Source organism: Rhamphochromis longiceps, linkage group LG20, assembly GCF_057381845.1.
Source record: "Rhamphochromis longiceps isolate RC_006_pf linkage group LG20, R_longiceps_female_GT1.1, whole genome shotgun sequence".
NCBI lineage: Eukaryota > Metazoa > Chordata > Actinopteri > Cichliformes > Cichlidae > Rhamphochromis > Rhamphochromis longiceps.
Window position 1 is genome coordinate 3,354,546 of NC_140576.1, and position 26,913 is coordinate 3,381,458.

At 38.5% G+C, this 26,913-nt stretch overlaps 1 protein-coding gene across 2 annotated transcripts; it reads right to left on the reverse strand.

The window, feature by feature from the left end:
* On the reverse strand, positions 1 to 24,098 carry stat6 (signal transducer and activator of transcription 6, interleukin-4 induced). 2 transcript variants are annotated; one of them, XM_085392816.1, is made up of 22 exons: positions 23,746 to 24,098; positions 14,151 to 14,296; positions 13,876 to 14,020; positions 13,477 to 13,557; positions 12,281 to 12,449; positions 10,581 to 10,681; positions 10,168 to 10,316; positions 9,404 to 9,520; positions 9,122 to 9,289; positions 8,159 to 8,246; positions 7,951 to 8,073; positions 7,688 to 7,780; positions 6,039 to 6,242; positions 5,870 to 5,964; positions 5,656 to 5,789; positions 4,040 to 4,189; positions 3,883 to 3,943; positions 3,759 to 3,803; positions 3,114 to 3,149; positions 2,869 to 2,931; positions 2,267 to 2,353; positions 1 to 2,164 (listed from the first exon to the last, which is right to left on the reverse strand). In XM_085392816.1, the coding sequence occupies exons 2-22, from the start codon at positions 14,282 to 14,284 to the stop codon at positions 2,137 to 2,139; spliced, it is 2,271 nt and encodes a 756-aa protein (XP_085248942.1). In that variant the 5' UTR covers positions 14,285 to 14,296; positions 23,746 to 24,098; the 3' UTR covers positions 1 to 2,136. The 2 variants fall into 2 exon arrangements, with proteins under 2 accessions (XP_085248942.1, XP_085248941.1); XM_085392815.1 differs by having other exon boundaries at positions 3,883 to 3,946.
* Positions 24,099 to 26,913: the final 2,815 nt, after the last annotated feature.

A 26,913-nucleotide genomic window follows, 5' to 3' on the forward strand; every position in this document is an offset into this window, starting at 1 on the left:
ACAAATCAGATGAGATTGTGTACCTCGAAAGCTGTAAATCATCTGTCCGCAGCTGCTTGTACTGAAGAATATTTTCCACTGTGCAGTGATAACTCATGGATCTTGACTTAAGGGAGAAATGACCAATTTCTTGTAAATAAATTCAAACAAATGTTTTTGACTATTTACAGAAAAAGTGAAATTTTATTTGTCTCCACAGTGAAAGACTATAAGGATTGTAGTAGTATCCCCAGGGTGATATAAACAAAAGTCACTCCACAAGATATGAAAGGTTAAGTATACATATAACATCTGTTCTCAACATCCAACACACACTGTTATGTGATAACATGCACAGCACTGGCAGTGACGATAGGTAGTGCTAAACTTGTTGTAAAAACATCTTTTATGGGAATGACTGGTTTGGGTTAACATTCAATGCATATAAAAACAGCCATAATAAAATTTAAAAAAAAAAAATTAAAGCTCGGACAAGTGAGAAAACACTATAATGTGTCAGAATTACCGTTAGGTCCATGGGCGTTTGTACAACAGCACAATGTTTGTAGTTTTGCATCTAAACCTGACAATCAACATGTGATTGAAGTGCAGATTTTCAGCTTTAATTCAAAGACTTTATCAAAAGTATTGCATTAAATGATCAGGAATTACAGACTTTTATAGAATATTACATGGCAAACCCTCTGCTCTCATCTAAAATGCTGCAAAACAGTTTAAAATAGTGTTTCACATTGCAAAGGGACCCAAAGCAAACTGCTAAAGCAACCCAAGAGTTTGTAAAGGCAAAGAAAATAGGCTATACTTCAATGGCCAAGTCAACCACCTGATGTCAGCCCAGTACAGCACGATTTTCCTTCCTGTTAAGTGCAGAAATTTTAGTTTATCTAGTTATTTTTAAGCCTCTAAATGTCAGTACTTTCCCAAACTGTTAATGCAATATTTTTGTTACACCCCTCCATTTGAAGCTACAAGTCTGCACTTCAATCACAACTTGAATATGTGATTTAAAAATCCCCCATGGTGGTGTACAGAGGCAAAACTACAAAGATTCTATTATTGTCCAAACGTCTATGGATTTAACTGTCTGTTTTCCTGAACTGCTTACTTAATAACATTATTGTTGTGCTTGAAAATAAAGGGAAATAAGGGGAAATCGGTTTGAAAATATATTTTTACTTTGACTCTTCTTTGGTATTTTTTTAGTATGCTTGGGCCATCAAAATGAGAACTTAAAAAAACACGCACAGTGGCACAAAGTTCGTTGAAAACAATAAAACTAGAACTACTAAGTATCAGCTGACATTAAACAAGAAATTGTTTGATAGAACAGAAAACACAAAATTGAATTTTTAATTGACATACAGTAGATCTAATATAAACTTTGCCCATCACCCTTCATAACTTCTGACATTTTGCGCAGTCTGTCAGTGTTGTGACAGTCTCACAGTCACCACTGCCAGAAAAGGTGTTTATTCCTTAATGAGTATTTACCATGCGCTATATGCAGAGACTAAATGAATAATATACTGTGAGAAAAGTGAAAACACAAAGGGTTACATACAATGTATGACTAAAATAGACCAACATGCAATATACTCCAAACACTAATAAAACAAAATCCCCTGGTGTCTTAAAGTCCACTGGCCAGCAATGTCATGTGCCCTTGCCCTTTTTATACCCGCTGTCACACTTATAGCCACTGTTGGAAAAATGCTATAGTCTGTACAGTAATCCAAATCTTTTCCTAAATACAAGCAAAGAAACACACACACACACACACACACAACAGAAGAGAAAAGAAAAGCAAAAAGAAAAGACATTAACAGACCTGCCACTAGGCAAGTTCTTGTTGACATGCACACAAAGGCACAGATGGCTGCAAAAAAAGCATTTTTGTTCTGGTTTGTTCTCAGTTTTACTTTGGATTTAAACTGATTTTCTCCTCTTTCTTAACATGTTGAGCCCCAGACAAATCAAGTTTGTCTCAAAATCTTCACTGGTCGTAGTCCAAACTTTAGATGTTGAGAGTCAAGGAAGAGAATCTGCTCAAATGGTGGCACGTTTGTTACATGACACAAGTCTGGCTTCAATCTCTAGCCGGCTTCTTCTTTGCACAGCCCACAGGAAGACTCTAGATTAATCGAAAAAGTTCAAATCTGGTAGCCTAGAAAAAGAGAGCGCAAGCGTAAGATGTTACTGTCTAATAATCAGTCACCATTGCAATGGATGTCTTACAGAAATTAACCCAAAAAAAAAAAAAACGTACATGGGTTCCAGGCCAGGAGCTGTTGTTGCACCATCTATTATTTCATCAGAGAACTCTGATGAGTTGAACGGTGACGGGAACTGTTGCCTGAAAGAAGAAGCAATAGTTAAAAACCACAAAAATAATAAAAATAATAAAAATACGTATAGACCGCAGAAATCCACGATATAGATTCACAGATAAATGTGCGATGTAGTGAGTCCATGAAAGATGAACCGCGATGTGAAGCAGGAATACACGCACATGTATAGATGTTTATTTCCGTGGCACCGTTTAATGTAAATAAAATGTTTTCACATTTTATTTACATTACACAGACTGTCAAGTAGCATCGTAAATGTGGTACACAACAGTGTGTTTCCTGTAGATATGCTGTTTTCAAGACGCAATAAAGAATATTCAAACAAAGTTGTTCACATTTCAATATTTTTTGTGCCCAGAATCTGAATATCTGATCATTTCTGATAATTTATAGATATTTATGTTGAAACAGGGAGTGCGTGGTACGGAAGTGAAATATATAGAGTTATCACATTATCACTGGTTAATATGAACAGATTGCTCTAAATGAGATTAAAAAAATGTGTAGGCTTGATACTTACATAGAGAAGCTACTCTGTGAGGTTTCAGGCCCTTGTACTATAGGTGCTGGGGCTATAGGCTCCCTGCAAATGTATGTAAAATGAAAGGTAAGAACACAATGTGAAGCAAAAGGAAAGTCCAGATCAGTAGAAAAAAAAAACAGTGGGTCAATCAGTTATTTAAAAGAAAAACACTGAAAGATTTAAATTAAGTAATTGGTGTGGATGTTGAGTATAAAAGAGAAATACATAAAAGCAACACTTACACATTGAAGCTAGAGCGAAGCGAGGGCATGGTATCCCTGGACATACAAAATAAAAGCACATAATATGAAGTGTAACCAAAGTCCAAGATAGCGAAACAAAAAAGGCAAACAGTCCAACAGCACAGCTACTGCAACATTATCTTTTCTAACTATTAACAACAAAAACAAAATGAGACATGAAATGAAACATGATCTGTCATAACTGAAGTATATTTTCTAGATTTGAAGCTTCAGTGCATTATGGCATTAAGCATAAATCAGGATGTTTAATTACACCACCTAATGTGATATTTATGCCACACCTACCTTAAATTAACAGTATTGTTCATTACCATTAATGTTAAAATATAATTATTGTTGTTATCGATGAACCTTCAAATGCACTGTTTTATAAAAAAAACATATCTATCTATCTAAAACTTCAATAACTTTTAGCTTTAAACACTAAAATGTTTGTGTTTTCTTATTTTCATGACAGATGACCTCATAGATTTCATTGTAAGTATAATTGTGACTATAAATGGGTAGCATTGGCAGCAATTACACCTTTCATGTAATTGCTGCCTGTGCTAAATGACTCTTCCTTAAATAGCAGAGCTGGTGGTATGGAAATACTGTACCAAAGACTGTACAAGTGACACTCACATGTTGAAGGAAGATGGTGTACTGGAAGTTGGGCGTTGGGCATCCCTGCACACATAAAAAGATACACACACATACACATGACATGTTCCCTATATGTATTATTTTGTTATGAATAGATCCTTACATGCCGACTTTAAGTTGGAGAGACACAGGGATGTAACCCTCGTTGGTGGACGACGTAGGCTCTGCTTCAAACCACAAAAAAGAGGTTAGTTTTTTACTTTCACTTTCTTTTCCTAAACTGAGAACATATGACTGTCTTTGTACAGGACAACCATTACCTGTGTAGAATTTTCTGAAAACGTCATGTTTAGGAAATTCAGGATACAGATACGTTATGTGGTCAATGTCGCGGATGCGGTCCCCGAGGCCACGGATCTCAAGATCTCTCTTGGTGAAAGGCTGGATGTTTTGGATTTTTTGTCCCCCATCTGGAAAAAAAAGTTTGATCTGTCACGTCATGTTTATAACCGCCAATTGCAAAACGAGTCGAAATGCAGTGTAAAATGCAAATATTTTACTCAAAAGTACTCAGCCTCCTAGTAGATGCACCTTTGGTACAAATTTGAAAACTGTAGGTGATTTTCTTGAGGTCAAGGTCACTGAGATTCAAGCTTGTCAAAGATTTTTAGCAGGTGCACATAAGGAGCTTGGAAAGAAAGTGACTGACTTCTTTAAGTTTCTTGAATACGTTTCACCTCTTATCACCTCTTATGTTCTACAACCAAAAGGTGGAGAATCTCAGGTATTTCAACCCTAGTTGGGGTTATCTCTTACGAAGGTCACTGACCCACTTTTAATCCCATCACAAGGTAAAAGCGTGGGTCATTACTGACAGAGATTTTGGGTGAAACCCCTGTGAGATAATGCCTCACCGTATCATGTGACCTTTTGAGGTCACCTGAATGCAAGATGTTCTTCTTGCACTTGCACTTTGGGAGGAACACCCTTCAGTATGAAAGGGAATCAGGAAAACTAGTGGACCACCTCTTGCTTTGACATGAGAGGCAGACAGGCTCAACATAGAAGAGCAGGTGAAACCACTGTGAGAACTTGCATTATGCTATCACGTGAACTATTGAGGTCACCTGAAAGCAACATATCAGTGAAGCTTGAGACTGCATAGTAGGTGGCAGAGAGTTGGTGTCTTAAGCCACCTGCTCTGTTTGATGGTTGTTCACAGAGAACACAGATGCCCCTGTTTCACTCCTCTTTCAAACCATCTGTCTTCTCTGTCCAAAATTTGAAAACTGGCATCCTCGGAAGAGTGGCCTTTATCCTTTAGGTCAGTGTTCATTTTGACAGCAGATTTTGCTTTCGTTTTATTCATAATCTTTTGACTAAAATGTCATTTAGTTTTAGTCATAATTTAAACATCTAAATTGTTTTCAGTCTGGTTCTCGTAGACTAAATATCATGGAGTTATCCTAGACTAAATCTGATTTCTGTGTCTTATTTTCCCTGACATTAAATGTGAAATGTGGTCACATGTCTGCTATTCTCTTATAACATTTTGATACATTTTCGTGAGAAACAGGGAGCACCTGTTTCTTGGCAGCAGATCAGACGTGTGCATCTAACCTGACTCCACAAGGATTTAACGATTCAATCACTTCCAAACTTGTCCCGCCTATGTACACAACTTAATTAGTTCTGATTGGATCCCATGACTCAGGAACATTTTCATCGTGTTTTTATTCATCGACAAAAGTGTCATCATAGTTTTTGTCGTCGTGCATTAGTTTTTATTTAGTTATCGTCTTATTTTTGTTAGGAAAAAAAAAACAAGTTGTTGACGAAAACTATGATGGAAATTATTAGTCAAAGAGATTAACATTGCTTTAGGTGCTGAGATAACATTGAACTGAACATTAACCAGTGGTCTGTCAACACTTACTTTCAGTAGCAGACACATAAGCGATGGTGATGCCTCCAATTTCCGAGTCACTAAATCGAAGCAGGAATGTTCCATTGGGCCTGTCTTTGAGAATCAGGTGGAGATGCTGCTTCCCAATAAAACCAAATATCAGCCTGTTGGAGCAAAACACTGTAAGCTTTTTTATCACAGGCTATTGACATTCACTGGTGAAACAGCAGCAGAATCTTCCTACCCTTCGCTCCAGTAGGTCTTCAGGTGTTTCTTGGTCAGCTCCATTACTCCCTCAAACCACTGCCAGAAGGTAAACGGTCGACCTGGGAGAACCTCCTGTAATGTTGAAAGGCACCGTAAGATTTGTGGGTCAAAGTGACCTGTGCCAGCAAATATAAGCACATGCGAACCTTATTAAACTGGGCCCAGGAAACCATCATGTTGCTGAAATCCTCATTAAAGTCGGGCTTATCAAAGACCTTCTGTGCCAAGAAGTGTTGGTTGTACTGGTCCAGGTTGTGCTGCGTCCCAACCTCAGATGTAAATTTGCTGTTGAGAGTGTTGTACATCATCCTCCACGGCACGCGGTCCGGCACCACAAAGGGTACTCTGTCCTGATGGCAGTGACATAAAGGCTGATAAAGCGAAAACACTGATACACATATTTTTTTTTTAAATTTGTGAGGGGACGAGTAAAACCAAATTTAAAATGGAAAGAGAAAAAGGAAAATATATAAACGCACTATTATGGATGTTAAATGCAGACTTTAGAATTTTGGTGAACTGCGTTTATTCCCTCATGATAAATGTCTGCTATTTATTTATGTTCTATTTTTATGACATTTCCACTTTCCCACACACGGGCTCTAGGGACACTCAACTCTTGCCAAGTTCAGGACATTGGGTCAAGTGTGTCACTGCACTCATATTTTTTCCACATGACTGCTGCCACACCTCTTATTTAAAGTTCAAGTTCAATTTTTTTTGGGCAGCACGGTGGCACGGTGGTTAGCACTGTTGCCGCACAGCAAGAAGGTCCTGAGTTCAATTCCACCATCAGGCCGGGGTCTTTCTGTGTGGAGTTTGCATGTTCTCCCCGTGTTTGCGTGGGTTCCCTCCGGGTACTCCGGCTTCCTCCCACCGTCCAAAGACATGCAGCTTGTGGGGATAGGTTAATCGGATAATCCAAATTGCCACTAGGAGTGAATGAGAGTGCGAATGGTTGTCTGTCCCTGTGTGTTGGCCCTGCGACAGACTGGCGACCTGTCCAGGGTGTACCCTGCCTCTCGCCCTATGACAGCTGGGATAGGCTCCAGCGCCCCCCGCGACCCTGAAAAGGATAAGCGGAAGCGAATGGATGGATGAAAGTTCAATTTTTATTTGCCACATGCAGTGGCAGGTTGCCCTGCAGTGGAATGAACCCCGCCCCTGACCTTACACACACAACACAGACATCACATGGGGATGCAAGTCAGAGAACGGTTGCATTACAGGAAAAAACACTGAAATATACACTACAATGGGAAAGTACAAGAGGAAAAAAAGAGACCTCTACTCATGCTGGGCTGTAGGAGGCAGCATGAGAACAGGAAACAAAAAAACTCCTCTGCACAGAAAGCACAGAAATGTCCACAGTACAACATTATAGAGCATGTGACCAGCAACAGGGTTGGGTAGGGGATGAGGAGTAATCCCAGGCAACACAGCAGCCATCCTGCCACTGCGCCGACTCTCCAGCGCGGGCCCAGACCCGCCTCGTGTTCCCAGGAGCCAACAAGCATCGAAGGCATAAAGGATATGCTGTTAGCTGCTGCTTCTGCATTTGTGCATTTTATAAGCAACAGTCACCTCCTAACAGCTGCCTCTGTGTTTCTTCCACCGCAAGGGGAAGTTGATATAATGCCTCGCCAGTCCCTGCTGAATTCCAGTTCAGGGGTCAAGTCGAGAGTATGAAGCACATATTGTATGTTGTAGCTTTCAAACACTTGTAACAGCAGAAAAGACAAGCTGCAATACTAAATGTAAAAAGGAAAAATCAAAAGAAGAACTTCACACTTACTCGCTCAGAAAATGCACAGTCCCATATGATGGTGGCCACAGCATTGTTGTCTTGACTGCCGTGAACAATAACAACCACTGGCTGAGAGATCACCTGTAATCAGACATGTTACGTTACCCGACCCCTTTAAAGTCACCATAACTACACCGTATGTGTGCTCAGCATGCATTCAACAAAACAGATCATAAGTTAGCAAAACAACTCAAGTCAACTGTGTAATGTGAACAGTTAAACAACAGTCAGAATGCCGGATAGGGTCAAACCTGTATCCTGTACGGAGTCTCACAGCCTGTGATGTTGATCTCTGAGGAGAACAGGAGGGCAAATTTCTCCTCTGTCACAGACTCTGATCCTTTTCTGTCTGCTCTCTTGATTTTCTTGATGGACTGTTAAATCAAAAACAAAGTTTGCATTTCCCAACGATGCTGAACGTCAATCAAATATGAGCTGTAAATGTAGACCCGCACATACCATGTTTCTGAAGTTGGAGCATGTGCTCTTGGTGGCTGCGTTGTGTTCTAGGACGGCCGAATTGTTGATGAGTTCACCAACATTATCACTGCAGGTAACATCATTTTATTGTCAGTTATTTCCTCATACAAATACTGGATAGTCAGTACCTTGATATTAACCACTTAAAGTTTTAACCTCTGTAGTTAATTTGATTTAATTATGTGCTAATCTACAAGATGCTAAAAAAACAAACAAGATCGTGACATACATCCTGCACAGCCTCAGATCAAATTTACACAGCAGAAATGCTTGTTGACAATATGAGGTGTTCAGTGTTAACTAATAAATCTAACCAAACAGCTGACTCTGTTGTTAATGTTACTGTAGATAAACGCTACAATTGTATAGTTAGGCTTACTCACACCTTTGCCTTTCAAGTAAATAATAAATGGTTGCAGCTGATTTCTGTTATGTATCTACATTATTGTGTTAAAATAATGTGGGAAATAATTATTTTAAGAATTTTGGTGATTTTAATTTAACTGTGAACACAACATTTAAACTTTAATAACAACACAGCAAATAACAGGAGCTTTAGAAGAGCTTTGAAAGTTAGGTGTGAATGTTTCCTGCCAATTGTGCTATAAAGAATAAGAAAACATGCCCATAGTTTCCACACTTCCGATGTGGGGAAGATTGCAACATCAAGTACATGTTAGATCTTGTCCCATGCTCTGTTTGCTCTGCACAATTTTCTGCAGGTTCTTTGTGGCCTATTTGCTCTGTGTGGCACCTTTGGGGAAGCAGACACGCAGACCTACGCCTCTTATGCATCCATGACAGAGACAGAGAGCAGAGGAGAGACCCAGCGATGGAGCTTGATCACAGTTTTTATTTCTTCCCTCACAATTTGCCACAGTGAGGATATTCTGTCAAAGTGTGAGGGGATTTCAGATTCCAGCCCAGAAACACACGACTCACCCATGTACATTTGCCAGGTTCCTGGCCTGTATTTCATTAATGATCTGCGCCTTCACCAACACAGGCTTCCCAGGAGCTACCTTCTCTCCCAGCAGATATCGCACAGTTGTGGAGAACTTTGACTGTGTCTTTATCACCTGTGGGGGCTGCTTGTCCACTATAAGAGAGCTGAAAGGGTTACAGAGTTAGACAACTGTCTTCTTCTTTTTAAAAAAGGTAATAAAGTGATTCCTTTACACTGCTGTTTGTGAGACAAGAAAGGAAACAATGGGACTGTGCTACCTTTCAATCAAAACCTGCACAAGTTGTGACAGCCCTTCCTGGAGCTCCGAGGTCAGTTCCCCAGTCAGCATCAGCTCTTGTCTCAGGTTTCCATTCATCCCAAGAAGCTGCTCAGCCCTAACAGAGAAAGTATAGAAAGAAAGCAAAAACACAAACACCCAAGCTGGTAAAAAATGCAAAATATTTGTTTAATAACTGACCAATTTATACATTTATAATTCATACAGTCATTCTCCATCAGAGATTTTTTGTCTGTGTTAAATAAGCTGAAATCTGATGGAGTCATTGGAGTGTCCAGTAAGTGGTGGTAAGAATTGGTAAGTATTCAAGAAAGTGATTACAGTTGATCCTGAGGAGGGATATAAAAAAGGACTTGACTCTAATGGTAGATTGGAGATCACCAAATTCATCCAACTGCAATCCATCCAAAAGTTCTAATAATTCATATTTGAGCAAAATGAAGACTGAAACAACAGATCAAACCAACTGCCAGGCCGACTTTGCTACATCTGGATACTGATCAATAAAGTTTTCAAATAAATCCAAAAATCACTGAAAATATGCAGACTTCAAAAATCCATCTCTTAAACGAGAGTGCGGTATGTTACTGGATTGTGTGCATAAAGGTGCCCTCTTTTTAGTGTTAAACTTGGAACATAAAAACAAGTGTGTCAAAGACACTGAATCATGGGTTTTAACCAGGACGGCATAAACCAATACCACAAAGGCTGTGAGTACAAACAGTGGAGTGGTGTGCAGCTCACCAGGTCTGCAGGGGGCTGAGGTTGTCATCAAAAGGAAATCCTATGGCTGCTTTGCGCTGCTCCCACCTCCACTCGTTCAGCCTGTTAAGAAATCGGTTCTGGCAGATGCCCAGCAGCTCCATAGACTCCTTCAGCAGCTGTGAACGTTTCTACAAAAACCAGAATCCAAACACATTGCAATTTGATTATTAACTGAAAACAAGTAATCAAGTAATAACTGTTTATCTATTAACTACCAGTATATTTAAATGAGCTGAGGAACATCAAAAAATCAAACAGGTTTAATTAAACGGGATGAAGATCTCGTCTTGTTCTTTGGTGTTAATAACCTGAAAATTTCTAAAGACATTTAGTTTAACTTCTCTCGAGGATGCCAGTAATGTTGATGATGGTAACATAAGCCCTTGGCTCACCGTGGCCATTGCTTGTATATTGTACTCCAGCTGTTGGATGTGAGTCTGAAGTTTCTTGATTTCTGCATTTGCAGAATCAAGTCCATTCTGCTGGAACGACCCTGTTAAAACAAGAAGCAACATGACATGTCGAGTCTTTCCTGCATTGTTGGGAAATGCTGCTTTGCTTTAAGTTAAATAATAAAATGGAATTCCTGTGCTGTACGTAGAAAACGTTTTTTTTTCCCTCAGAAACAAGCTTTCTGGCAAAGAAAAGATTGCACAACCTAAAGGTGAGTTTCTTTTGACAGACTGACTTTTATGTTGGAGACCTAAAAAAGGGTCACAGAGGGTTGGAGCCTATCGTAACTATCACATTGCAAAAAGTGGGGCGCACCTAATGTCTAATGTTTGAATTATGCCTAAGTGAAAAAGCCACATTGTAACCCCACTCAACACCCCACTTATTCAAGTTTGGATGTACGCGTTTGAAAAAAACGTTTGCATAATGCTTTCTTTAAAAAGTGTAATTTCAGTACGGCACATGAGTACAATCAAAGGGTTTAACTGCATATGTGTGTTCATTCATTCTGAAAAACTCTTGTTTTTTCTCTTTTGAATGTTTATTATCAGTCATTATTAAGACAAAAGTATTTTTATCCAGTTACTTGAATAATAAAATGAATAATTGATAGATTACTCTATTACCAAAGTAACTATTACTAAAATAGCATGCAGCCTGTTTCATTTGCTCCAACTTTTTCTTACTTTTTTCTTTGTCCTTTACTTCGTACTCTAGACTGTTCAGCTGTTTTAATAGCTTTCTTATCAGAAATATAGAACAGATCATTTCCTTAGGGATTAGTATTCTGATTCTGATTAATCAGTAGCTGCAGCCCTACAAACAAAACAACCTTGTGGTTCCAACAGCTTCACTGCTTGAACAATTAAATGCATAATAAAAAATGATATCTAATCATACTTCTTTGAGAACATCATGCAAGTACTGTTTATGATGAGGGTCAAATGACCAACATTAAACAAAAAGCACCACCTAGAAATCCTTTGGTAGTGGGCAGCACCTCCTCTATTGATCATTCAGTTTTATTGGGTCTTCAAAAAGTGAGTGAGTGCTTCACATTTGATCTTACTACATTAAGTCTTGTATATAATTAGACAAAGCTTGACCTCAAAAACGGTTTGACACATCAAATCAGATAAAGATAAAAATAAATATCACTAGCAACATCCCCAGACAATGGGGTTAAGGTATCTAAAAAAAACAAAAAAAACGCCAACATCCACGTAACTGTGCCATCTCTACTTATTCTGCTTTGAAAAATGATAACATCTGCCACTTCCTACTGAGCAGACCAGCTAGCGCTCCATTCGCAGCACCTGGATTTTTTTAATTCATGTCGCCGCCAGAGAATGATCTTCTAAATAAAGTTTTTATGAAAACTCTTTCTTTTTCAAGCATTTAAAAACAAATCCTCCAAAAAAATTAACAAGTGGAATTAAAATAGCTGAACAGACTCAGAAGAAAAGGAAGCAGACAATAAAAAGAGATTATGATTTAACCTTGAAAAACAGGAACTCTGTTGATGTAAGCTGTATTTTTGCCGTTGAAGTCTTTTGGCAGTTATTACTGCGCTCTGACTGCTTACGGTATCTAAGGCATGTAATCATTCATGTACTGCTAAAGGAAAACATGCGTTTACCCTGTGAGTGTGCACTCTCAAAGTTTTGCCTCTCCCAGTTAAGCTCCTCTTGTATCTGGTGCATCTTTTTTCGGATCTCCTGGACTTCGAGCACCTTCAGGACCAGTTCGTCCACGTCCTGCTTGGACATATCGTTCGTCTGGTACGCTGGGTACTGTGCAGGGGAGGTCTATAAACAGAAAAAACATTAAATGGACTTGCAAAGCACCACAGCTTGACCTTTTTTGCTTTTGTGGGTTTTTTTACACAATAGTTTACACAATTAAACATAAACTGTATCTGGTAAACACATCAGCTTCACCTGGTTCCCCCTGAGATATAACCTCGTGGCTTGTGACTGCCAGCTATCACCAGTGTATTTTTATAAGGGTAGAAGTAAACTTGAAACAATGATGTCTTGTGGGGATTTCTAAGAAGAGCTAAGCTGTTTTATGTTGCAATATGACATATTTGGAAATGCAAGTTAGATTTGATCAAAAACACAAGTATCAGGTCAGCATGAATTATGACTCATGACTCATTTTCTTTTATATAAAGAAAATAATGTTGTTTTTTAAATAACTACACAAATTTTATTGCCACTCATTGCATAAAACCAACGCCTCTTCTGGTAGATAATTCCTCTACCTAACAGATATGAAGTTCATTAAGGAAGATCTGTAATCAGACACCTATCTGCTTTCGTGGGTGTTAGGCTGTTTTCCTGTTCTTAAAACCGCTCGCTCTCACTACCACTTTCCCACACTGTCAATCTCAATAATGAAATAGTTACTCTAGTTCAATCAGAGCCAATCAGCCTCCACTTAAATCTGTGCTCTCTGCTTCCTCCCCCCATTTCCACCTCACCAACTTGCCACACCTGCAATAACACTGTTCCTATTGACAGACTCAAAGATGCTTTAATATCAAGGATTTGAACTGTTGCTACTACTGGGGATTTACGTTTCAGCAGGAAATCTATGCAGTGGGTACGTTGTAATCAAAAACCCCTATGAAACCCTAAAATGTAACCACCCTGGAAATATAACAACACGTCTGAATAATAAGGAATAATAATCACAGTATCAACATAAGGACGAAAACGAGAGATCGCCAAAATAGGCAGAATTGAGGTGAGGACGTGGAAAAACTTGAGGGATAAATACGTTTGCCTTTGGAAAAAAACTTTAGTTAGACTTAACATAAAAGGGACTTACTCCATTTATCAGAGCCCTCTCCTGCCTGAGGAGGTCTCTGACCATCAGTGCAAACTTCAGTGGCTGCTGGTGAAACAGTTCCTGTAAAATAAGCAAATAATACCACTAATTATAAGTATGCAATGCAATAATGAATGCAAATGATATCAAAGACAATGCATTCCTAACATGTATGTTGTAGCAGCTTTAAGGAAGTTTCTAAAGTTGTCATAAAGTCTACCAAGGTTTTTGCATTCTTCAGAAGTTTGAAGTCCAAGCAACAAATGCTGCAGAAGGTTGAAAAATCTAAACAGGAATTTCTGCAAAGGTGAAATTTTATGGGTGATGGTAAAGCCCATAAACTCAAATAAAATGTCACTTTCTTTTTTAAAAAACTGATAGTTTCTTTGGCTTTATTACCATGTGCCTGCTCATCTGCATCAGCTTCATCTTCTCGACAACATTGGCATTCTGCTGAGCAACGGATTGCATCATGCTGATACCCTGGTCCAACAGAATTTGAGCTTGACTCTCTTGCTCTACCTTTTCCTGTGAAAAGTCCTCCCTGTGAGAACACACACACACACAGTCCCTTATGAATAAACACATGCAATATTTATTAAGAATAAACATGCATAATGTGTATATATAAACTATACAAGCATGTACATGTACAGTATGTGTGTGCATCATACCATCGTTGGTTCTCTATCCATTCAGATATGTAATGCCTGACTTCAATCGGGAAGGTGTTTGGTGGATAGAGGCTGCTGACTGTCTCATAAGGCAGATGCTGCAATATCTGGGTCATGTGGATCCACTGGGCCATGATCACGCAGGGCTAGGGAATAAAAAGAAATTACATGTTTCTAACCTTTCCCATGACTTTTTTTTTTTTAAACACAGTGGAACTAAACAGCGCATCTTTCTGATTTAACAGCATATCAACATTGAGGTGCTCCTTCATTCACCAGGAGACGCTACAGTCTGTAGTGTTTGATTTGATTTTTTACTCTAGATGTCCATCCTGACACAACCAAGGGAGCTGTGCCTCCTCTGGGATCAGACTAGAGAGCTTTTCCTTGTTAGGCTAATGTGTTAACCACTGCTTTATGGGTCCAGAGGGAGAAAGAGAATACAGATCAAAATTATCTGAATGTTTGTCAAAGAGACAAGAGCTGGAATTTTTAGGTCAGCGTCACTCTTTATGGAGAAAAGGTTAGGTTTTTTTAATTTATCACCCAATATGATTTTCATCTCTATACATACATACACATGCAGTATGTAACACTGTTCGTGTTTTTATAAACAAGCCAGCCATTGCTGTGATACCCCTTTAGCCCTAACAACCATCTGTTCAGCCAACTCTGCAACATGTGCTGAAAGCAGGCCTGAGCACATTTAAACAATGAGAAAAAAAACTCTGAGCTGCTCTGTTGACACCATATTTTATTTCCTACCTATCACTAGTCGCCCTTCGCTGCATACCAGACAGCACATAAGCAAAACAACAGTAACTGTGAATCTCTGTGATAGGCCAGTATTGGTTGGTCATACTAAGGATCCACTGAATAGCATAACAAAGCAACAAATTGATTATTTTTAATTAATTTGTAATATCTGCAACAGATATCAGAGCTCAACTGCGCCAGTAGCAAACATGCACATACGCTGTTCATAAACAGTTTGCACAGCTGCGGAGATACAAATGTTTTTAAATGATCCTGCTGGGATCAACCAACTACAGTCTAACCGCACGCTTGTTTTTCTAAAGCTAACATGAAAGTCAGACAGTTGACCATAAGTTAAACTTTCCGACTGGCATGTTGATGAGCCGTTTGATTTTCACTGTAGAGATTAGTGAGTGTGCACGTGTGTATTGAATTGCGTTTGCAGTGTTACATATTCACATGTATGTTTTTGCATTTTGAATAGCAAACTTTTGACAAAGTGCACTGCTTCAAGAGCCTCTTTAATATAAAAAAAACCCATCAATTTTTATTATGTTGTAGTCTCACATTTATCTTTTACTGAAAATGTAAAAAATGCATCATCTCAGTGTCATGGTCCTGGGCCATGTGGGCCCAGTATTCTTAGTTCCTTGTATTTTTGTATTTCGTTCCTTATTTAGGCCATGTTTTCTGAGTTGCCCTGTTGTGTTGTTCCCTAAGTGTTTTCCCTTCATGGCTTTTACCCCCTGTGTGCCCCTCTGTGTATCTGTGAGCCCTCGTCTCTCCTTATGTTTTATTCCATGTTTCCCCAGCCCGTTATGTCTGTTTTCCCCGTGCTCTCTCTCCTCCTGTCTGAACCTCTGTGCCTGTACATGTCATGTTCAGTTCACCCCGCCCTGTCTCGTTATGATTATCAGTATCACCTGTGTTCCCCGTGTGTGCCCACTTTCCTCGTTTACCCTCTGTGTATTTCTGTCTGAGTCTCCCTCTGTTCGGCGTCGCGTTCTCCCTCATGCCGTGTGTGGTTCTCCCCGTGTCTTCCGGTATATGTTACTTTAGCTTTTCCCAGTTTAGTGTAGTTTTGCATTGCTTTTGTATCATCGTTATTGTTTATCACCTGTCAGCAATAAAGCTGCATTTTGAGTTTATCCCCCGTGTCTGTGAGTTTGCAATTTGGGTCCTCATCCTGCCTGCCACACGGCCGAATCATGACACTCAGTGTTGTGGCACTTTTCACCATGCTATCAAAAGCTTTGTCAAATATAAACAGCTTTTCAGATCGTTATCTTTAAAAATGCCAGCATGTTAAAAACAGTAACTGGCACAATCACAAAGGCAAATGTAGAAGTCTGTCTGTGTGCAGACATTTTGTAAACACAAAAACACAGCAATGTAGCAAAACACAGTAATAAAACCCAGTTTAAACATGGTTGTAATCTAAAAGCTTATCCGTAAAACTAACAGAATTGACTTGTTACCTGTTCCAGGAATCTAATTCTTCCAAGTCCCGGCATTCTTGTGGACGTTACGTTAATATGAAACACCCACGTAAACATTGCTGTAAATCTGACAAACCCCATAAAACCCACTCCTTCCCTATAAGGACAACACACACCACTAAGGATGAGTCATAAACAGCCAAAGGAACACAACAAGAGATTCAAAGCTGTTGATCTGATACAGACCAAATAAGATCCAGCAGTAAAAGTCTATTCCACAAAAGTGCCACTCCTCAGGTCACAGAATCCCAACATACTTAGGTGCCATGCATCATTACACAACAATGCAGCCAGTTTTAATGTTCAGAAGAAACTTATCATGTTAAGAGTTTTAGTAGAGAGCAGCTCACTCTAACCCGACACGATCATTTAGTGACCAGTCTTTATATGCTTATGAAGACTGCAACTACAGATATGATGTTTGATTTCCCCACTTCACTCATGGTCGGAAAATGTATGGTAAATGTAATGTTGGATCCTGTTAATGCTGACACCAAGAAACCATCTATGAAGAGACGTTTATAACAGTAAAGGACTTTATAACTTTGACATAGTCCTACATGAATATGATTGAATATTACTAGTCAGATGATAGCAAATCGGTTGATGAATAAATGCACAAAGAAGCCGACACAATGTACATGTTTAATTTGAATTTTTACTATAAAATAGAAACAGCATAACAGAAATAACTTCAATGTACATGTGATTTCGTGTTCCTAGTCCCTCTGGTTGTGCTGTAACATTAGATTTGGGCAACACAGAACCCAAAACAGCTCAGAGGGAAAAACCCTACAGGCTGTAATACAGGGCTTTCTGCTCTTGTTTCTTGTGTTTTGACTGAACTGGTTCTAGAGCTATAATTATGTAGGTGTATGCAGGAGTATGAAAAAGACAATGGAATTATTTGAGTCTTTTCCTCTTGCGTTGGCCCTGTGTTTATATACTGGGTTAGGGCTTTTGTAACGTGGCTCTTTGTTGTAGCCAAAAGGCTGATTTGTTCGACAGTTTTCACTGTCAAGCAGCAGTTTATAACAAAGTTCTTATTCTCTCAGTTATCTAGAACCTTGCCGTGCTATACTTGCTATACTGGTTGGGTTAAAGATTAGACCCTAATAATGACTTTGTTTGAGTTTAAGTGTATAATCCATCACTATCTTAGCCTTTTCCTCTTTAAGCTGCTTAACAAACATAACTGAATTACTGCCAAGTCAGAGGGTTGCAAAATACAACACCGATGTTTAAGAAACAACTGTCGCAGTCAATCAAAGAATAGCATCATAGCATATTTGTCAGATTACCAATTCAGGCTTTTAGTGGTCTCTGCAAGTTCCTGCCCCTTATGTCACTAGTTTGTAGATAGACGTGGAAACTCGTGCCTGCCTGCCAATTCCTTGCTTTCTGTGCCTACATTTTCTGTCATTTATTTAACATTTTTCCATTAAAGAACACTAATCGGTTTGTTTTTTTCAAGACTGTGCATGTTTGTATTGTGTGATTACACAATATTATTATACTAGCGTTATCTCAACATCAGGAGCCTGCTGCACGTACATCCCTCTGATGTGCTGAACAGCTTTCCAGCATTTATCCCCTGAGAGTAACTCAGAATGATTAAGTTTCTCCTGTCACTATTTGGCCTCACAAGTTGACGTAGATGACAAAACTGCAACAGGTCCGGCTGAAATCGTTTGCCAGGCCAAATATTTACTTCCTATTTCTATGATAATGTCTAATATAGGCTAGATGTGAGTGGACGTGTCATATCATGGGAGTTTCCCCAGTTGGGAGGCGGGGGGATCTACAGTGTGGAACAAAGTTAAAGAAAGAGATCCCTTAAAATTGTCTTCTAACATGTAAACTTGCTCATATTATTCAATTCTACACAGATTATTTTATGGGAGTTTGCTTTTTCAAGCAAATCTTTATCACGTGGCTACAGTATTATTGTCTTTTCTGGTTGCATTTTCATAAAGTTACCCAAAATGTGCAGCATAGAGAAATCCCCCTTAAACGGGAGCACTGCATGATCAGCAAATGAAAACAGTAGTATTTATCTGACTGGCACGTTTGCTGTGAAATGTAACAATTTAAACGAGAATCCATCAGGACATGTTTTGTACTTTATCACTTTGTATTACTTTTCCATATTCATTATTATTATCAGTTAATGCATTATTCAAAAACCTTGGCCAGTGAAGGCTTGCAGTGTTTCACAGACTACGCTGTCTGCAGACTGCCCTGGTGAATTCAGTCAAAATACGAAGGATGACAGACGCACTGCTACACAGACACTGAGAGAAAAAGCATTTCTGCAGAAGCTCATTCGCATCTTGTTGCTGTTGTGTTGTTGGCCAAATGTGTCACCAGGTCAAGGTACGCTGTCATAAACAAACAGTGCCATAAAAAAAACCTTTTATTTTCACAGCTCAACGCTTTAAATTGTGTAATAAAAACAAATATTCAGCTTTTCACCAGGGATACAATATATCTATTTTTTCTGAATAAACATTACTGGGTGAAATAGGGAAAAACCCAGACCTACCTGAAGACCTTCTGTTCATATCATTATATATGATAAAATCTGTTACGGGGTAGTCAAACCATAACTGGTCATTTTCCACTGGCATTCTCAGAAACCAATGTGGGGAAATTTGCTTTTCTTATGCGACTGTTTTGAACTCGAATCGAATTATATGACTAGAGAAAATCCTATAATTTGGCTCATGGGAAGAAGAATGACTCCTTTAAGCCTTTTCGTTAACTTCACTTTCTAAATACACACCCTTCCTAACACAATCTCCTACCACTGAGAGTAAAAAAAGATTACTTCTAATTATTTCATCATTTCAATTCTAAATCATCCATTCAATTATTCTGTAAAATGGTAGAAAAAAACAAAACATCCCATAGAAGGTTAAAAATCTTTGGAAAATTTGTTTTGGTGATGAATTCAATTTAAGTCTGAAACAGCAGAGCGACTCATCAGTGATCCAAAGTACCTCCATATTTCAAAAACGTGTTGCTACTTTTTGTCTTAAACAATAGCAAATATAATATAATATAATATAATATAATATAATATAATACTGCAGAAAACACACTCAACCTTTACTTTTGGTGACTCATACATATCAAAAAAATTCTGACTAATAGTATGAGTAACTGATGAATAAAATCAATTGATTACTTGATGAGTTCAAATCAACATTCAATTCTTGAAAAGCAAAAGTGAAATTGCTGCTGAGTGATATTTTTTATTACAGTTTCCAGAAGATTCCTACGGATCTACAGTTATAACTATAACCATTCAGAAACAAATCCTATAAAACATCAAGATCGAGTCTAAATTTTGTTTGGCCAATGTTGAGAGCATTGCCAGAACTCGAGCTGCTCCGCAAGTCAAACTAGATGATTTCCTAACATTGTGCTTTATAACTGGTCATGCCATAGTAGAGTCATACACAAATGGATCCACGCATATCTAAAAGAGACAGAGAATCCCCTTGAAGCCTCGACATGTTCGCCATTTAATCTCTTAAGTGAACTAGTGAGTAAATATACAAAAAAACATAACAAGTAATGATTGATACTTATTTAAAAACATGGCGGGATATGAACAAATACACTGAAAGTAATCCTATACTGAGTTACCTAACACCTTTTATAAATTATCAGCACTTTACACCTGGAATGACAAGTGCAGTATTTCAGAGATAGTTTGGCGCAGGAATACGTGTGGTTGGTGATTTGTTTAATGGGAATGATTGTATTTCTTTTGAGCAGGTCCAAAAGAAATATGGAATACATCAAATGGATTTTTTTGCATTTTTACAGGCCCGTCACTTAATTACTTCAAGTTTTGATACTTTACACAATACAATGCAACTAGGACCCATGGAAAAGTTCTTTTTACATTTAAATGCAGATAAAAGTACTATAAGACAGTTTTATAATACAGTGTGACAGTGGCAGAGAAAAGGACACTAAAAAAACTGCTGGACATTATGAACAATGCTGGGCATCCTCTGCACACGGCCATTAACAACCAGAAGAGTCTGTTCAGTGACAGGTTGCTCCTCCCCAAGACAAGAACTAACAGACTTAAAAACTCCTTTGTCCCACACGCCATCAAACTGTTTAACTCCTCTCTGGAGGGGAGAGGGAGGGGAAACAGGAGGACAAAGGAGGGGGGAACAACTAAGCTGTAGTGCCTCTTCACCTCACTGTACAATACCTTGTGCAATACTTTTGTAAATAGTCAACAGTGCAATAGACTCAATACTTGAAATGTGCAATTCACTTGTATTTTTATTTTTATTCCTATTTATTCTATTTATCCCCTTCGTATATTTTATTTATATTTGTCTCTGTATTTATGTGTGTGTGTGTGTGTGTGTGTGTGTGTGTGTGTGTGTGTGTGTGTGTGTGTGTGTGTGTGTGTGTGTGTGTGTGTGTATATATAATATTCTGTAACTGTAACTTCTGTCGGTGCTGTGCTTTTGGAAACCGAATTTCCCAGAGGAACCCACCCGAGGGATTAATAAAGTTCTATCTTATCTTATCTAATATTGGAAAACTTATCAGGAGTTGGGAGGGAGACCTCCAGTGTCATTGTGATGATCATGCCTGGAGCGAGTGCATACAGTCTGTGCATTCTTTATTCCTTAATAATAGATTTAAAGAAACACAATATAAAATTTTACATAGATAGTATAGAACGCCTACTTTTCTGAATAAAATTGATCCGAGTAGGTCAGCACAATGTACTAAATGTAAATCTGCGGCGGGGACCTACTTGCACTGTCTTTGGACTTGCTCAAAAATTTCAAAATTCTGGCTCTGTGTAACAAAAGAATTAAAGGGTATACTTAAAAGCAGAAAACAAAAAGATCCAGCTCAGTATTTATTGGGGCTGCCAACTCTGAACAAATTTCCAGATAAAAACAAATATAAACTACTATGTAAATTATTGTTCTTGGCAAGAAAATGTATTGTTTTCAATCGGATCAACTGATCAACTAATTGAAAAACCACCAACAATAACTCAGTGGTATAAAGAAATCTTTAGAGTCCTACAAATGGAAAGACTAAGTGCAAAACTAAGCGGTAATGACAATATCTTTTTGGATATATGGCGCCCTTTAATGATGGATTGGATTTATATAGCGCTTTTCAAGGCACCCAAAGCGCTTTACAATTCCACTATTCATTCACTCTCACACACTGGTGGAGGGAAGCTACAGTTGTAGCCACAGCTGCCCTGGGGCAGACTGACAGAAGCGAGGCTGCCATATGGCCTCTAGCCAACACCAGTAGGTGAAGTGTCTTGCCCAAGGACACAACGACCAGGACAGAGAGCACAGGGATCGAACCAGTGACCGTCTGGTTACAGATGCGCTTCCCAACCCCCTGAGCCACGGTCGCCTTACCTGACGATCTGAGTGAAATTATACAAACCCAACCTGCCATCGGCAGCCCCACTCCGATGGCAGGTTGGGTTTGTCAGGGTTTGTGACACAAAAACAAAACAAAAACAAACAAATAAACAAAAACCCAAAACAAAAAAACAACAACACAAAAAGCAAACCCAACCTGCCATCGGAGTGGAGCTGCCGATGGCAGGTTGGGTTTGTCAGGACAAATGTGTAAATGGGTGGTAGACCCAATTATTTACTATCTACCATACGGTATTAGTTTTATATGTCTCAGACTGCTTTTTGTGTTGTTGTTTTTTTGTTTTGGGTTTTTTGTTTGTTTGTTTTTGTTTTTGTTGTTTTTGTGTATCAAAAAAAATCAAATAAAGAGATATTTTAAAAAAACAAAAAACTAGATGATGGCAAATTACGTTCAAGATTTGTTTCTACATTACGTTCTGAAAAAGAAAAGTTCCAGTATACATACCAGCCTGGCAGACCAATATCAGCTGGCCAATACATCAGTTAGACTCTACTAAGGAGAATCAAAACTAGTTTTAAATGCTGAATGTGGCATTTCTTGTTTCTCAGCCTGACAGCTAACTTCACAACGAACTCAACCAGGACATCACAACGAAAGCATTTGCTTCCCCTACTGACCAAGCAAACCGTATCTTTTGAAGCTAAACGCCAAATCATCCTTTTTCTGATAAGTAAGGCTAAAGTTTCCTGTGCTTTAAGTGAGATCACCAAAAATTACTTCCCCAGCAACTGAAAACATTGTGCACAAAGCTGAAGTATAACATGTAGAGTGAGCAAGGCCCTCGCTTTTGACACAAATAAGGAGAGATTTCTCCTCCAAGGCCAACACAGATTATGTTGTGTACAGCTCAGACAGACGCAAACATAAAAGCCAAGAAAATGCAGAAGAATGTAGGGAACAACCACTTTTCCATGTGCAAAAGCAGCTCCCTCTTTGCAGCTTATGCTTGGACTCTTTTGTGTGAGTGCAATAAAATAAAGGTTGTAGAGTCACACACAACAGTCACACAAATCAAACTATTTGATTTGAAAGAGAAACCAAGAGACTTCCGCTTGTTTCTTTCGTGTACTGTGGGAAGTAGTGGGGAGGACTCTCATGTTTCTAGGACTGCTAACTGATGGCGAGTTTATAGTGTGAATCATTTTCATGATTGTGCCCATCTGCCTGCCAGGAGCGCTGCCTTATCTCTGAACATTTGCAGGACATATCCTTGTCTTCACACAGCACCCATCAGCTACAAGGTGTGTGTTGTTTTCACAGCGGTGCCAGGCTGAACACTGGATCCCTGCCAGAGTAACTATCTTTAGTTATTCTAAAGTTATTTTAAAGACTTAAAGTGCACACTTGCACGCAATGGAAATGCTGTTTTACTAGAACTATAATATTTGTGAGATGTCATAAGATTACTGCACTAGATGATATGAACTTGATGCCTATAATTATTTCTGGTTCCATCCAGTATAAGTGTTGGTGCCACAAAAACGGCACACATTTTGGAGTAATGAGGGTACAGGATGAAACAGTTGGACAGCAAGGCATGAAGGGAGGGACTAAGGTGGCAACATTCATGCTGCCTTGATAATTACATAACTCCCTTCCACGTTTCGTAAAAGACAAGTATTTACCAAATACTTATTTATAAGATAAAAATATATTTTAAAAAATCATAATCACTATTTTGGTGTTCAAAGAAATAAAACGTGACAAAACTGCGACGTAAGGCTGTGTTTAAGGCCAACGGACGTCCATCCTGCCTGTTGTTACACAAGCAAAACATGACAAACACTCACATCCATTACGCGCGATTCTAGGAACTGACACGGTTTCGTGGTGAGCGGAGATAACACCAGCAGAATGAAACAAGGCACATTGACGCTTACCTTCGGCTAAGTAGAGAACTCAAAACATTGAAAAAAAACAATAGCTGCAGCTCGTCGCCTCTTCCCCCTCTGCTGGGCTTACGAGTCCACCGAACAGTCCTACAGAACGTGCCCTTCTTCCATCACTCAGTGTCTCGATGTAATGCTGAAGCTGAATTCGGAAAGCTGAGCAATACGCGTCGATAAAACAGAAGAAAACGGAACTTTCGGTGCCAGCCGTTCGCAGCAACTTTTAACAACGTAGAAACTAGGTTAGACTCACTTCCCTGTTACGCACGAACAGAGGAGCGCGCTTTATTTCCTGCCTTCAAGTTCGCACATGACCTGTGTGTACTGTGTGTTTGCAGTTGGACAGCTACCAGGGCTGCTGTATGATTCACAGCGAAGTGTTCCCAAACAGGAAAACTGCTCTTTTTTTCTCTTCTGTTTTTTTTAGTCTGGGACTCATGTCTGTCTCGTCATTGCCGTGGAATTTAGGCTACGTGAATTTTGCACTGTGTCTGTGGAAGACCGCGATAGGGGGGTATACTGCTGCCTCGGTATTTATCATTGCGCTGAAACAGAAACTGTAAGTGAGTGCAGTGGGCATGGTGAACTTCCAGAGAACGAGTCGTAGGCGGAGTAATGTTGAGTCATTTTGCAACATAATGCAGTCTGACTTCCAGTAAGGAGACACATGATACCATATCTGCAAATGGCAGTGCCTTCAAGAGGGATAACTTCCCAACGGTAAAGCAGAGGGAAACTTATCAGACTCGCAATATTCGTCAACATGAAGGATTGAACTTTCTTTGAGCTCCGTGTTCGTGGTAAAGTCACCCTTCGGTGGCTTGAAGTTTACCCCGTCAGGCTAATAAGAGCTCATTAAGATTGTCGTTTTCCTGTTGAGCTTGGTGCAGTCGCATTCAGATATCTTCTGTGACTAACGTATGACTCAACAATGATGTTGACATGCAGTTAATAAACATGTCTTCAAATAGCTTACTTAAGTAACGCAACTTCAGTAAGCAGATATCGGCCTCTCTGTTTTGTTTGGCAGCTAAAGATAAATTAAGTAAGGGTTTTGCTCATAAAACGTCACAGCTTAACTACTTGCTTCAGTTCACTGTTTTAATACTGATGAACAAAGCCGGCAGTGGCGCTGTTAAGTAGTTAAAACTGGTTTAACTTTGCAGGGAAACATTCAAATGCAGAATAAACACAAAGGCATAATAACAATAATAAACAGTTAATGTAATATAATCAGGTATTTGACACCTTCTAACTTCATTTTCAGCAAGTGTTATTGGCCAGTTATTACAAAAGCAAATAAAAATAAAATCAGAACACGAAGATTAAACGCACACTTGCTCAATCCAACAATGCAGATTAAGTAGCAACATTAACAAACTACAAAAACTTCTTTGAGTGATAAATGACAGATCACAGAAATAAAAGTTCACCACATCTAAAAAAAACAAACAAAAAAACATTTGGTTTTTTGAAAGAAAACCATATTTTTTTAATCTAATATAACATAAAAACAGAGCATAATTATAAATTCTTAGGTAACACACTATGCTATTGGAACACCGAAGTGGTGGTTATAAGCTCTGTGTTTCTATCCATTAAAAATCATAAATTATGTATGATTAATGATCCCATTAAACATTAAATGGACATTGTGCATCATCACTCATCAGTTCATGTTTCATAAGATTAAAAAGAAAGTTGTTCACTTTTGAAAATAAGGACATTATAGCACTCTCAAATGTTTTTCTTTGATATGTGCTTTTCTTTAATGGCTGTTTAAACTTCTACACCTTATGTAGAAAGTGCCGTAGGGCCAAACTCCAGCTAATCTATACATACAGTACTGTGAAATATTTGATTTCCTTTTTTTTTGTATTTGTCACACTTACACGTATCATATTATCAAACACATTTTAATATTAGACAAAGATAACCACATAAATACAAAATGTTTTTAAATGATGATTTAATTTATTAAGGGAAAAGGTACCCAAACCACTGCCCATTCTTCTGTCCAAAATTAGAATTTTAATGCAGACACATTTGGATGGTTTTTAAGCAAGAACGACCTTGTTAAGCTCAGGCCAAAACATCTCAATTAGATTCAAGTCTGTTCAAAACCTTCATTATGCTGTTTTAGTCATCCAGACGTGGACTTGCTGGTGTGTCCTGCTGCATATCCTAACTGAGATTGAGCTTCAGTGCATGAACTAATGGCCGTTGATTCTCTTTCATGATTTTCTGGCAGAGAGCAGAATTCATGTTTCCATCAATGACAGCAAGTCATCCTGAAGCAGCAAAGCAGCCTCAGACCGTCACACTGCCACCACCATGTTTGACTGCTCTCTTTATGAAATGCTAACATGACTCAAACTCCCATGGATGCCCAGTCTCTTTCTTATTATTGAATCATGAACTGAGGTAAGTGAGGCCAGGGTTCCTTTGTGATCTCCTGCATAAGTTCTGGATGTGCTCTTTGAGTAATTTTGTTGAGCTGGCCACTCCCGGGAAGGTTCAGTATAGTTCCCTGTTTTTTTCCATTAGTGGATAATGGCTCTCACTGTGGTTCACTGGAGTCCCAAAGCCTTACTAATGGTTTTGTAACCCTTTCCGGACCGATAGATATCAGTGACTTTGTTTCTCTGCTGTTTCTTTAGCTCGTGGCATGACGTGTTGCTTTTTTAGATCTTTTAGTCTACTTCATTTCACACAAGTTTGGGCACGGCTAGTGAAACTGAACTCCCCTTTCCAAAAATGTGGTTAATCACAGTGAATACTCTTACTTTTTCACACATGACTAGTTTGGTTTGGATAGCTAAATTGAATCTTTATTTAAAAACTGCATTCTGTATTTACCCAGGTTGTCTATATATATATATATATATATATATATATATATATATATATATATATATATATATATATATATATATATATATATATGTATATATATATATATGTATATATATATATATATATATATATATATATATATATATATATATATATATATATATATATATATATATATATATATATATATATATATATATATATATATACACACACACACACACACATTAGGAAGGAGTCAAATTTTTTTGTTGTGAGCTTGGTCGAGCGACCAAGTAGGCAAAACAAGGTAGTCATAACAAC

Excerpts from the sequence above, each read along its gene's own strand:
- stat6 (XM_085392815.1), bottom strand. The coding sequence starts at position 14,284 with ATGGCCCAGTGGATCCACATGACCCAGATATTGCAGCATCTGCCTTAT. Across the intron at positions 13,558-13,875 it reads TGCAGATGAGCAGGCACATG|GAACTGTTTCACCAGCAGCC; the intron begins GTAATAAAGCCA and ends CTTATTTTACAG. Across the intron at positions 3,947-4,039 it reads TTTCAGAAAATTCTACACAG|CAGAGCCTACGTCGTCCACC; the intron begins GTAATGGTTGTC and ends TGTGGTTTGAAG.